Genomic DNA, 11,710 nt, shown 5'->3' with positions numbered 1-11,710 from the left:
ATATTATGAATGTTCATCACCACAAACAATAAAAGCAAGAAAAAAAGGAGGAGGAGGATTTTTATTCCTCATTAAATTCAAATTTACTAATGAAAAAAGAAGAAGAAGAAAAAAACACATAAAAGTAAGATATAACTGAAACAAATATCTACTAGGAACCATTTTAAGCGTATTTTGATAAGTTTATCCTATCAATAAAATTTAACAAAGTTTAACATTTAAAAAGAGACAGACAATTTGTATCCAAATCACCAGTGATAAAGCATCAGTGCAGAGTGGCAATCCATCTTCAAAATGGTTAAAATAAACTCATTCCAAAGACCTGTTTTGTTTTAACAACTAAAATCAGATGTCCCATTTTACTTTGCTTGTTGGTATTCCGAAGTGAAAAGTTAATTTTCCTTTTAAGTTCTAATGATGGTGAGCCAACGATTTTCTAAAGACGCATGATATTTAATTATTTTTGCAAATGCACATTTTCATGATTGAATGTTTGGCAAGTTGTCAGTTGAAGCTGGAATTTTTGAACAAAAAATAGTAGCTAATCAATTCCGAAGTGAAAAGTTAATTTTCCTTTTAAGTTGTAATGATGGTGAGCCAAAGATTTTCTAAAGACGCATGATATTCAATTCTTTTTGCAAATGCACATTTTCATGATTGAATGTTCGGCAAGTTGTCAGTTAAAGCTGGAATTTTTGAACAAAAAATAGTGACTAATCAATTAGGTGTTTGGCAAAAATTGATATGTAGATCAGAAATTAACTCATAAAAAACCCTACTGTTGCAACATCAGCGGTGTTTGAATTGGAGACAAAAATGGAAGGCGGCAGAAAAATAAAATAGTTTGATACAAATCCCAAAGAGCAACTGTTCATCTAACTATACAGCAATAGTAAAATTGTGCTCTTCGGTCGAGAACAGAGGTTTTTGACTAGATAGAGAGCTTTTACTTGAGCGATGGATCTTCTTTTTGAAGACCTTCAGTTTCCCCACGGTAGAAATATCACATTCTGCCTCACTGTGCTCGTTCATATCTGTAAATCCACACGGAGGAGGGGCTAAGTGAGCAGACAGAGAAAAGTCAGAACTTTCGTCACGCCTGTAACATAGAAATGAAAAGTCAGCAGATTAAAATTTAATGCAAAAAGAAGAGGAAGAGAGGCAAGCTAGAAAAAGTCATTGAATTAATGAGTGATCAGAGCTCCTGTGATTAAAAGAAGCTATGCCAGGTGTAATATCCGTTACAACCTTTGGCCAGTTTTGACATTGCATCTACTTATGATATAGTTTAGAACTTCATCAATATCATCAAAATGAAAGGAGGAAGGGAAATAGTGACAAGCTTTGCAAACTAAGTTACACAGTATCCAGTTATGAAGAATTTTAGGAGTGGTTAAGGGGTCTCAAAATGAGAGTGAGTGAAAATGGGTAGAGAATGAGTTGTAAAATGACAAGCACGACTCATTGTTACAAACATGTTGTAATAATGCAAGAGGAACCATGCAGGGTAGCTGGCGCTAAGCAAGGAGACTTATAATCGGTTCATTGTAATTTTCACGGTAGGAGGAAGACAAAGTAGTCGTAAAAACATCACAGGGAGAACCTGAATAGAACACTTGAGGCGGTTCAACCAAAAATAGACTTCCTCAAGATGTTAAAAGAGTCCACAGGGCAAGATGATTAATGCCTTGTTGGAAGGGAATATTACTACTGGAAAAAGGAGATTGCAAATAATAAGAAAGTAGAGATGATACAAGCCCCATAAAAAAAAATTGCAGCAAGAATTAAGCAGAGATCAACATGGATACGACATACTAACACGCAAAACAAAATATGTAGGAGGCAAAACAGTATTAACGAGTCTCTTGAAAATTATTTAAAATGAAACAATTGAGTTTCATAGAAGAATATGTGCGACTAATTTATATCAAAACTACTCCAAACTAATATTCATCAAAAATGCAACTTGGCGCAAGGCGCGTTTTTGTTAAATTTTGTCCAATTAAATAGCTCGCCGGAACACATTTCTGATGGCTAGGAAAATATTTGAAATTATTAAGATGAGATAAAAAATTTGAGATGAGAGATGCTATGGCTGCATTTGACCAAAATTGTAACCTAAAAGTTCCTGACTCCCTCCTCTCAAGAAAGCTAACATAGCGTGCTCCAGAAATGGTCCACATCCCAGACTCCTACAATTTTATGATGACCGGCATTGCTTTACCTAAGGTAAAATTATGTTTGTTTGGTAATTATTTTCTGATCTTGAATAAGGACATACATAACATTTGGCTTACTTTTTACCTAACATGAGGTTTTGACCAACGGCTCCGCCTTTCCATCAGTGGGGATGGCTCAGGAGATGAACTTGATTCTGGATATGTAATGGCTGAAAAGACGGAAGAAGAAAACACAATTTGATAATTCCTGTTCTATTTAAACATTCATTAAGAATAGAATTAGTTGAAATAAAAAGTATCAGAGGATCAAAAAGTGACTAAAGAGGCACTAAAGTGGCAAAAGAGAATTTAAAGGACGGAGGAAAATTTTTTAGAGACTTTTTTTTGCCAATTTCTATAAAATATCAGAAATTAATTTCTGAATGGAACATTCTTTCTGGTATCTAAAAAGATAAGTTATGAGTCCTTCATTTAATTTCCAAGCTCAGAGTGGGTGTAAAGATGCCATTTGATTAAACAATTTTGAACCCTGAGCATGACGATTTAAAACTTGAAATCTCTTTTTCCCCTAAAAGCGTTTTTTTTTTTTTATTATTATTATTTATAACAAATCTGGTTTCATGGTCTTTGGAACCTATATTTTGTGCCTGGTTTCATAACTAATGGATATCTCTGGAGCATGTAATACTTACTTTGGGGTATTCTATCCCTGGTATTGACACCAAGCTCCGAGTACTGATCCGTTGTTGATCCTGAGTAGTCAGGTTCGCTGCCATTGTATTTCCCTCCTTTAATCCTTGCGTACTCCCTTTCTCCACGATTTGACTGCAGCCAACAGAAAGAAGGATAATTTCAATTTCCATCAAATACTTGGTACAAAAATTAGGTGCTTGAACAACTTTTACTGCGAGAGTTAAAATTTTACACTAATTTAGAAAGAAAAAAAATCACAGAAAAATGATTTATCTTCCAAGTTATTTTTTTTACTTGACTAGCATGTGAGATGAATGAAGGATTAGATCAATTGTCGAGTGAAATTTCTTCATTCTTTCTGTTTTTTTTTTTTTTTTTTTGGGGGGGGGGGGGGAATAAATAATGCCTTGGCATCAGTTCAGAGGATCATAGGATCTCAAAAAGAACCTAGGAACTACAGATCAGGTTGAAATCATCATACTCATTTACTGGAGAGGAAAGAAGAAATAATAACATACACTTTTCAGCTGCAATGTCTCCATGTTTGCCAACCTATGGTCTGGGTACAGAAAACTTTCCATATATGCTGGTGATGATATTCTGTCCCGCACAACTTAAAAAAGAAAAATACGTACACATCAATTATATACTTTTTTTTACCATTCTACAAATGAATCATGTTTAAATATATTGCAAAGAGGAATTTTCAGGTGTCTGAAATTCTTTAAATTTGACTTATAAATGGAAACTCCCATATGATAATGTGCTAGGTTTTAAATTGGACAATTATTTGAGAGGATATGATGGCGTGATCAAATCCGCTGAAATGGAAAATGCCGCTCAATGACATTCCAAGGCAGTAAAATTTCCTCACTTTTAAATCTATTGCCTTATGATTTCCCGTGATATTTTCAACTCAGCTTATCAAGCACTCTTGCATACATATAATGCTGTAAAGATTCTTCTGCAAATTTTCCATTGTCTCAATTTACAGGTGAATTTACTTGCGGCTGAAACATTCATGCTTGGGACTTTTATCCACCTTTCAGACTGAAGCTACTCTCCAGAGTTCTAACTTGACTAAAACTGCTAAGTGAGTACTAATATTAAGTAAATTCTAAAATTTAAATATGCCAGAATGCTAAGGAGAAGCTGTTCAAGAGGTGTCAAATATTTCTGGAAATGCTAGATTGATTGTTAGAGTTAATTTCTTGTATGCATTAATTTTGAATTGAAAAGCACTCTACTACAAAATCAATTTAATTTAGATTTATAGGATAGAATAATAGCTAAGTTGAGGCTAAAATCAGGGATGTAATTAAATTCTTGCTCCAAATTTAAAATGCCTACATTTTGGAGCTTGTAAAATATTTAAAACTTTCTGCTACTTACATGAGATTTTAATGCCTACCCAAAATTCTCTGTCAAAAAATATCTTCCTGGTACAAAGTGCCATAAAGATCTCTCTGCACTTAGACAGCTCCATTTGTTTGAAGATTTTACAATTAATTATCGAGAGAAAAATTAGCTCTGGATTGCACTTCCAAATACAACCACTGGAAGACCAGCTTACTCACAGGGTAATAGCGACCACCTGCAGGCCATAGTGACTTTCAGATGAGTAAACTTTCCTTCTTACACTTAAAATGATTGCAATATACGTAAGATTCTAAAGTATAATCAGAGCTGTGTTGACCGTGATAAAAATTACCTGGTAGTCTTTCCATGCTCTGAAGATCCCGGCCAGGAGAGAGACCTTTACGTATAGCAGCATAATACTGCTCTCTCTGGGACATATTTTGTTTGTTCTCCAGAATATCTGATGTGTGTGAAGTTGAGTGTCTTCTATGCATATCCCCTTCATGAACTCTTTCTGAAAATTAAATACAAATGTGTGACGTCACATAAAATAATTTTTTTAACGTCTTGGTTACTGTAAAAATTTAAAAGGAAAACTCTGAACTTTGAAACTGTTGATGTACCAATAAAATTAAAATTGAGAATAGCCAAGAAATGATATCCAAAGTATTGCCATGACCACAAGCTTGAAATTGAAATATTTCAAACTTTTGAACCTCCTATCTAGGCAAGCATAAATGTTCAGAGCAATTAAGGGAAGCTGAAGTCAAGCTGAAGTCTGTCCACTAGCAGAATAATTTTAGAACTTTCCCACCTGGTCAAGATTAATATTTAAATATTCTTTCCTTTTTCTTTCAACTCTCATAATCAAAATTTATTTAAATTGCAAAACAAAAAGTACTTCGCACATCAATAAATTTTGAAAAATTGTACTTTTCAGTTTTCTGACTGCAAAATTTGCATGGAGTAAAACTTATGTTATTTAGCCACATAAGAAAAAGAACATACAAATAAGCTCAAAAACTACAGCAATCAAGTCAAGAACTAAAATTATATCGGGCTGGAGAACTTCCATGAAACAAAATGGGACATACTTCTATGAAGGCACAGAGCAATGGAGGCAGCAAATACGGTGAATACCACAGCGCAAAGAAAAACAGGAAGTAGAGAGCCAAACTCCATGGAAAAATTTGATCCATCCTGTGTGTTATACCGGACTGAGTCAGGGCTGAATGTTCCTGGAAAGGTGAAATTCATCATAGTTCGGTGCAAAGAATAAATCAAAAGTACCAAGCCTTGTCAGCAAAATGTATCAGATCGTACCCCCCCCCCCCCCATGGCTAAAATACTGTAAGGATGCCAACTTAGAACACTTGGAAATGGTATTTGAACATTACCTCCTGCTGCAAGAGGTTAAAAGTACTTTCTACTGGCGGTTCACAATGCTTGTAAGGTTTATATATTTTAAGAACTCATGTGAACAGATTGTCAAATGTTTGTAGATGTAGGTATTTCTGACATATATGAAGTTCTACATGAATATTAAGAGAGAAATAAGTATAACAGTGCTATACACTGAGTCTTTTGGTCCATTCAGGAGGCAATAAATTGAAAAATTAATTTTTTAGTGTATTTTCCCTCTGAAGCCAAACTACACTAATTGCATTCTCCCATGATGTCGGACCCAGACCTGAGACATTGTGAAGAGCACCGATCACGGGTCGTAGATCACGAAAATATATGCTATTCAAATTCATGTGTATATATATATATGTATGTATGTATATATGTATGTATATGTATTTCCGCCTTTTGAAGATTTTTCGATTTTTGAGTGGTTATATCTTTCTTACGTTGATAGATATTTTGACCAATTTTTTTGCATTTTGTAGAGACTCATTAGGACTACTATTCTGCGAAAAAAAATTGAAATTTGAGGCAATAGATTTTGAGGGGTGGGGCTCGAAAGTGGGGGGAGGTGAAATCTTGTCCACTCGATAACTCGAGCGAAAATGAATATTTTGAGCTGAAATTTTTACGGGTGGTAGTTCTCCCCTAGGACTGGTTTGGTATTGAATTTGAGCTAAATCGGCCGAGCCGTTTAAAAATGGCGAGCTTTGAAAGTTTTAGGCGAGGGGTGCGCGGCATGAGGGGAGCCGGCCGGAGCAGGGCCGCACAGTGGGTCGGGGGAGAAAGTTTTTGGACAAGCTGATCGTCGCACAGTGGGTCAGGGGAGAGAAGTTTTTGGACAAACTTTTCGTCGCACAGTGGGTCAGGGGAAGGAAGATTCTGGACAAATTGTTCGTCGCACAGTGGGTCAGGTTAAATGATCTGTTCTTGAACAAAATCTCACCATTTAACCGTCACAACCTTTCGCAGCGCGTTCGCTGGCAACGTACGCAACTACTATTTTGTGCTATTGCTTTCTGGTGACTGCCGGTGGGTATGTTGCTGCCGGACCGCCTCCACGTAGGCAATTTCTCGTACATCGTCCGTCCGCAACTCTCGCCTCTGGTCAATCAGCGCAGTAGTGGGATTCCCGCTCGCCGCGCACTCTCGCGACAAGGTACGCAACTTCTTGCTCACAACGTGCTCACCTGCTCACAACTCAACTTCTGTTTCAATTCTTAATTTATTCCCTTACAGATTGACCCCCCCCCCCCCTTCGGAAATACACTCTTCCCGCGGTGGACGCGCGGGTCGCTTAAGAAGACAGAACAACTGGAATGGACACTCAAACTAAAAAGCGCGCGCGAAGCGCGCGTCCTGGGGGGGCTTGGGGGGGCGAAGCCCCCCCAAAAAACCGGCGCGGAGCGAAGCGGAGCGCCCGGTTTTTTTTAATGATACTTCTTTAGGCACATACCACCAAGCGTAGACAGGGTGCTAACTGAGTATTCTGCCAAGGTCATTCCTGCACTGTTTTCAGCTGTTACCCTCAGATGGTACAGAGTTCCAGGCCAAAGGTTTGGAATGGTGACTGTATTCATACCAACATGACTTCCCACTGTAAAAAATAAAGCAGAGTGAAAAAATTAATCTCAATTTTACTCATCTAGGAACATGAACGAACAAACAAAATTAGAAATTGTGTGAAATGAAAAATGCACAGCGATTTGTTTCATGAATACTTGATGTTAGTGTTTCTATCTCCTTCATTCACACTTTGTGCACTCAAATGTACAGTGAAAATATGGATCACTTGATTTCTATCTTTTTACTGCATGCAAGAAAAAAAATTTATAATCCGAAACATGTTCCGACAATCAGACCCAGGTATCGACTAACCTAATTTTTTAGAAATAACGGTCAAATTTGAGATATTATGAGGGAATTCACACGCACCTGTCATCCAGTCGGAATGAACTGGCTCTTTATACTCGATCTTGAAGTTTACAATCGGGCAGCCGTTGGGATTCCAAGCTTTCAGATACAAAGTGACTGAAGTTGTATTCGCATCGATAAACTCCACATGACTTGGCTTGACCGGCTTCCAACCATCTGTTTTTGCTGTCAGCACTGGACATGGCTTCCCCTGACCAATGTTATTGTAAGCGAGTAATTGCAGTTGATATTCAACGCCGCACTGAAGGGAGTCCAATTGATATGAATTTGCGTCTCTTGAAATGTAAACCTCTGATGCTTCACCTAATCCTTCTTGGCGATACGTCAAGATAAACCCCCTGATAGCACTACCACCAGTGTCTGCTACACTCCACTCGATTTGAATCCAAGATGTTCCCGAACTTCTCACTCGAATTTCTGGGGCTGATGGGGGAACTAAAAATATTTAAAAATAAAACATTTTGCGGTAAAACTAATAAACCCATAATTAAAAGGAGTTGAATATTTATGGACTAAAATATTGGATCGTACTTTTATTTAAAATAAAAAAATTAAAATAAATGTTTTGGTGAGAATTATTCTCCCTAATTTTCTTTACATATTACTTACTTACTTCTACTGGCGCTACAGCCCGGGAGGGCTTTGGCTCCTTTCTTGGTTTCGTAGCTTATGTTTTTTTAACTTGGTAGGGTTGCTAGCCCTACGCACAACCCGCCTCTTTTCTGGGTTGGGACCAGCAAGAGGATAAAAACAACTCTCTCTAGGCGGTTTATCTTTACCATATGATTATTATTCAAACAGTTTCTCACTGCTTCTCTACGGAATCCTCCTAACTTTCTTTTTGACTCCAATTTTCCTCATCAACTCGGTACAATGCACCTCACTTTATTCGATTACCTTTTTCATTTAAATAATATGTATAAAAATTTCTGAAGATTTCTGGGTTTTCATCGATTAGTTTTAAATACTGGGGAAAAATGAAGGAGGAAAAAACGAGAACCATATTCTAGGATGGTGGTATATTATTTTCAATTGACTTACCCAAGATATGAAGACTGTAAGTAATCCTGTCTGAGCCATCAACATTAAAAGCTGAACAAGTATAATTGCCTTGATGGTGCTTCTGCGCTTGAGATATTTCAAAAAAATCTTCATTTTCTAAGGTGGAGGATCCATCTGGTTTCAACCAGCTGCGTTTGGGAGCAGGAATACCAACCGCAATGCAAGGAAGACGAACAAGGCTGTGGATTTTTGAATGTACATTTTTTCCGAAAGACACAATACCCGCGGGAACTGTAGGAGAAAAAAAATAAATAGCTTTATTCAGTAAAAAAGGGAATACCTGCAATAATTGGGAGATACGTCAATTAGTGAGTGAGATGATAACATTGCAGGCAAAAGTGTGTACAGCAATTACGACTCACGTATGAGTTGATAAAGAATCTCTATCTGGATACCCTCTGTCACTCTACTTTCATGAGCTTTTTTGTGTAGTAAGGAAAGAATGTAGTATACTTGGGTTGTTCCACTAACATACAAAAATTGTCCAGCAAAAAGACCCTTGCACGTCCATTCAAATTTTCTGAGGCTTGGCATCTGTTTGGCTTACATCAATAGCAACGCAAGGCCAATGCAGCAGAGTGAGATGTCATTATATAGTCCATTACATGGTCTACCATTATAAGCCAGCATAATGCTTGGTGTTTTTGGATTAAATCAACAAAATTAACACCCGGAATTCAGGATTTGGACGAATAACATGTCACATATGATTAGAAGGAAATCAATCAATTTATTATTTTCTTTTCGCCCATCATACCGATTTTGAGCATCACTTTTTTGACAAAATTAAAAAGAAAGGTTCTTGGCTATTGACAATCGCGTATAGAGCCTGACTAAATTTACCTTCATTATTTATTAAAATAGTACACAGCTGGTATAGACTACGGAGTTACGCACTTACCATCCACAATTTTGGTACACACTGGTACCCAAGATATGGACACTAAATTAGGAGTGTATGCACATTTGGATGCATATATTTAGGAGACTTGTTTTGCAAAAATACATCCATTTAGCAAAAATAGCAACAAGATTTTTTGCGATGCTGCTTGTCTTCAGCCGAACGACATTACAAACAAAATGAAAATATTAAAACTGAAATATTCATACCTTTATTTGAGACAGATCCATAGACAGCTTGAGTGCTTTGCCCTTCACCAACTTTGGTAAATGCTGTCACCCAGAACTCATACGTCAGTCCAGCTTTGAAATCATGAAATTGATAAAAAGTATGAGTCGGAGGAAATCTTCTTTTTAGTGAGTCAATTTCATGCCCCGATGACAAAATCCTGTAGTAAACTGTGTAACTGGTCAATTTCCCATTTGCTTTCTGAGGGGCAGCCCAACTTAATGTCAGAGATGTTGAAGAGCTTGGGAGAACTTTTACACCGCTCGGAGCTTCTGGAACTAAAAATTAACAAAAATATCTTAGGACTGATAACTACAATTGAAGATTGTTACATGAGTAGGTTCCTTCTTAACAATTTACGTATAAAATTTTTAGAGAATGTTGCGCTCTATTACAGCATTGTGAGTTCTATTTATGACAAAATGATTCAACAGTTATCAGTTTAACAGTTACGGTGATTCAGAGTTATCATTAACTTATTAGCATCTCCTCAATATAGAATCAGCGACATTATTTTCTGCTGATTACAGGGATACCAGATTATACTTATACTTACAGCCTCATCTAGTAGCAAATAGTTCACTCAAATTTGGACAGTAAAAACACAACCAGTGGGTAAACCACCAAACTAAAAACAAATTAATTGTTCTGAAACCTACTGAAAGATGGCACCTGTGTTGCGGCAAAATTTAGTTAAAGCATAAATCACCAATGATAAAGGCTGGTAACCATTGGAGAACCATGAGTTACCCTGGAATAAATAGACATAATTAAGTATTTGTCGGCACACTGAAATCAATGATCTTTATAATTCAGATTGCATTTACAGCTCTAAGAAACCGATATTGCTAAATTAATAAAAGGTATGTAGGAGGATGGTGAACATTGGTGAACCTTGTTCAGTAAAATAAGAATATATGTATTAAATTGGTTGTTTGATGTACCATCTTCATTTGTGAAGCAGAAAACTTGTTTACTGCGAACACCATCGCCAATTTTTGTGAAAGCCCAAACTTGAATACTGTAATTGGTATACTTTTGCAAATTATGTATTTCTGCTGATGTTGCTGTGAGCTGCAAAGTTTCTGCCTCAATGTGACCTGTGAACAAGCGGAAAAACATTACTCATGATTACTCTTAAATTCATGATCGTTCCTTGTAATTAATTTCAGAAAATGAGAAGCTTTCAGACTAGTGCAATTGGATAAAGATTTGAAACATCAAGGTTGCACTGGGCTTCATTACTACTTTAATGTCTTTCAATCTATTCTTTCTTTTCACAGTTGCAAAATACTGTTTGAAGATCAAATTACGAGAAAACTGTATGGTAATCAAAGATTCGCAGTAGCACTCTCGGCAAATGACAGTGTTTAAATTTGATTTTGGAGATAGCAAAAGCAAAAAATAAGTACACATCTAAAGGGCAACATTTAAAAATTTCCGATAGTATAATATGTTATTTTCTTCAAGAAGATCTAATCAAAATTGTTTTACTGATAATTTTGCAAGGATATTTTTAAAATAAATGAGGAAAGTAAAAAAAAAATTTCAATAGAAACTGCTCGTTAGTTTTACTTTAATAAGAATAAAGCATAAGTGGAGACATACAACAGCGCAATATAAGATGTATATTTTTCAACTTTAGCCATCCATGTTTTGTGAGTTGAAAACTTTTAGAGTTACTTACTCATATAAGTAAGTGCAGCTACTAACAGCACTACAATTATTTATCGTAAAACACTTCAATAAAGAAACACTGTGCAGAAGTAAGACAAACCTGGCATTGGAGGTTCTTCCATGCTTTCGTAATATAACTTGTAGCCTTGAATATGACCATTTTGAAATAACTGCGGAGGAGGTCGCCACTGAATAGCGATACTTTGCGAACTGAGTGACTCACAACTGATGTCATCTGGGGGGGCAGATGGAACTGAAACAACCAATC

The 11,710-nt window shown here is 36.4% G+C and overlaps 1 protein-coding gene across 3 annotated transcripts in view; it reads right to left on the bottom strand.

Annotated features, from left to right (window-relative positions):
* Positions 1–18: 18 nt before the first annotated feature.
* LOC109043763 (cell adhesion molecule Dscam2) overlaps positions 19–11,710 on the bottom strand; it is a 310,700-nt gene continuing 299,008 nt past the window's right edge. For 2 of the 3 annotated variants that reach the window (XM_019061073.2, XM_019061072.2), the window contains exons 19-30: positions 11,543–11,695; positions 10,710–10,865; positions 9,747–10,043; positions 8,616–8,867; positions 7,575–8,009; positions 7,096–7,236; positions 5,327–5,470; positions 4,585–4,746; positions 3,392–3,486; positions 2,873–3,005; positions 2,305–2,389; positions 19–1,099 (exon numbers count right to left, since the gene is read on the bottom strand). In XM_019061073.2, the coding sequence (XP_018916618.2) occupies positions 880–1,099; positions 2,305–2,389; positions 2,873–3,005; positions 3,392–3,486; positions 4,585–4,746; positions 5,327–5,470; positions 7,096–7,236; positions 7,575–8,009; positions 8,616–8,867; positions 9,747–10,043; positions 10,710–10,865; positions 11,543–11,695 (2,273 nt within the window). In that variant the 3' untranslated portion in view covers positions 19–879. Of the gene's footprint in view, positions 1,100–2,297; positions 2,390–2,872; positions 3,006–3,391; positions 3,487–4,584; positions 4,747–5,326; positions 5,471–7,095; positions 7,237–7,574; positions 8,010–8,615; positions 8,868–9,746; positions 10,044–10,709; positions 10,866–11,542; positions 11,696–11,710 lie in introns of all 3 variants that reach the window. The other variant, XM_019061074.2, reaches the window with a different exon arrangement.

The sequence above is a fragment of the Bemisia tabaci genome, chromosome 4, assembly GCF_918797505.1.
Source record: "Bemisia tabaci chromosome 4, PGI_BMITA_v3".
Taxonomy (NCBI): domain Eukaryota; kingdom Metazoa; phylum Arthropoda; class Insecta; order Hemiptera; family Aleyrodidae; genus Bemisia; species Bemisia tabaci.
This window is presented reverse-complemented; position numbering and strand designations above follow the sequence as displayed.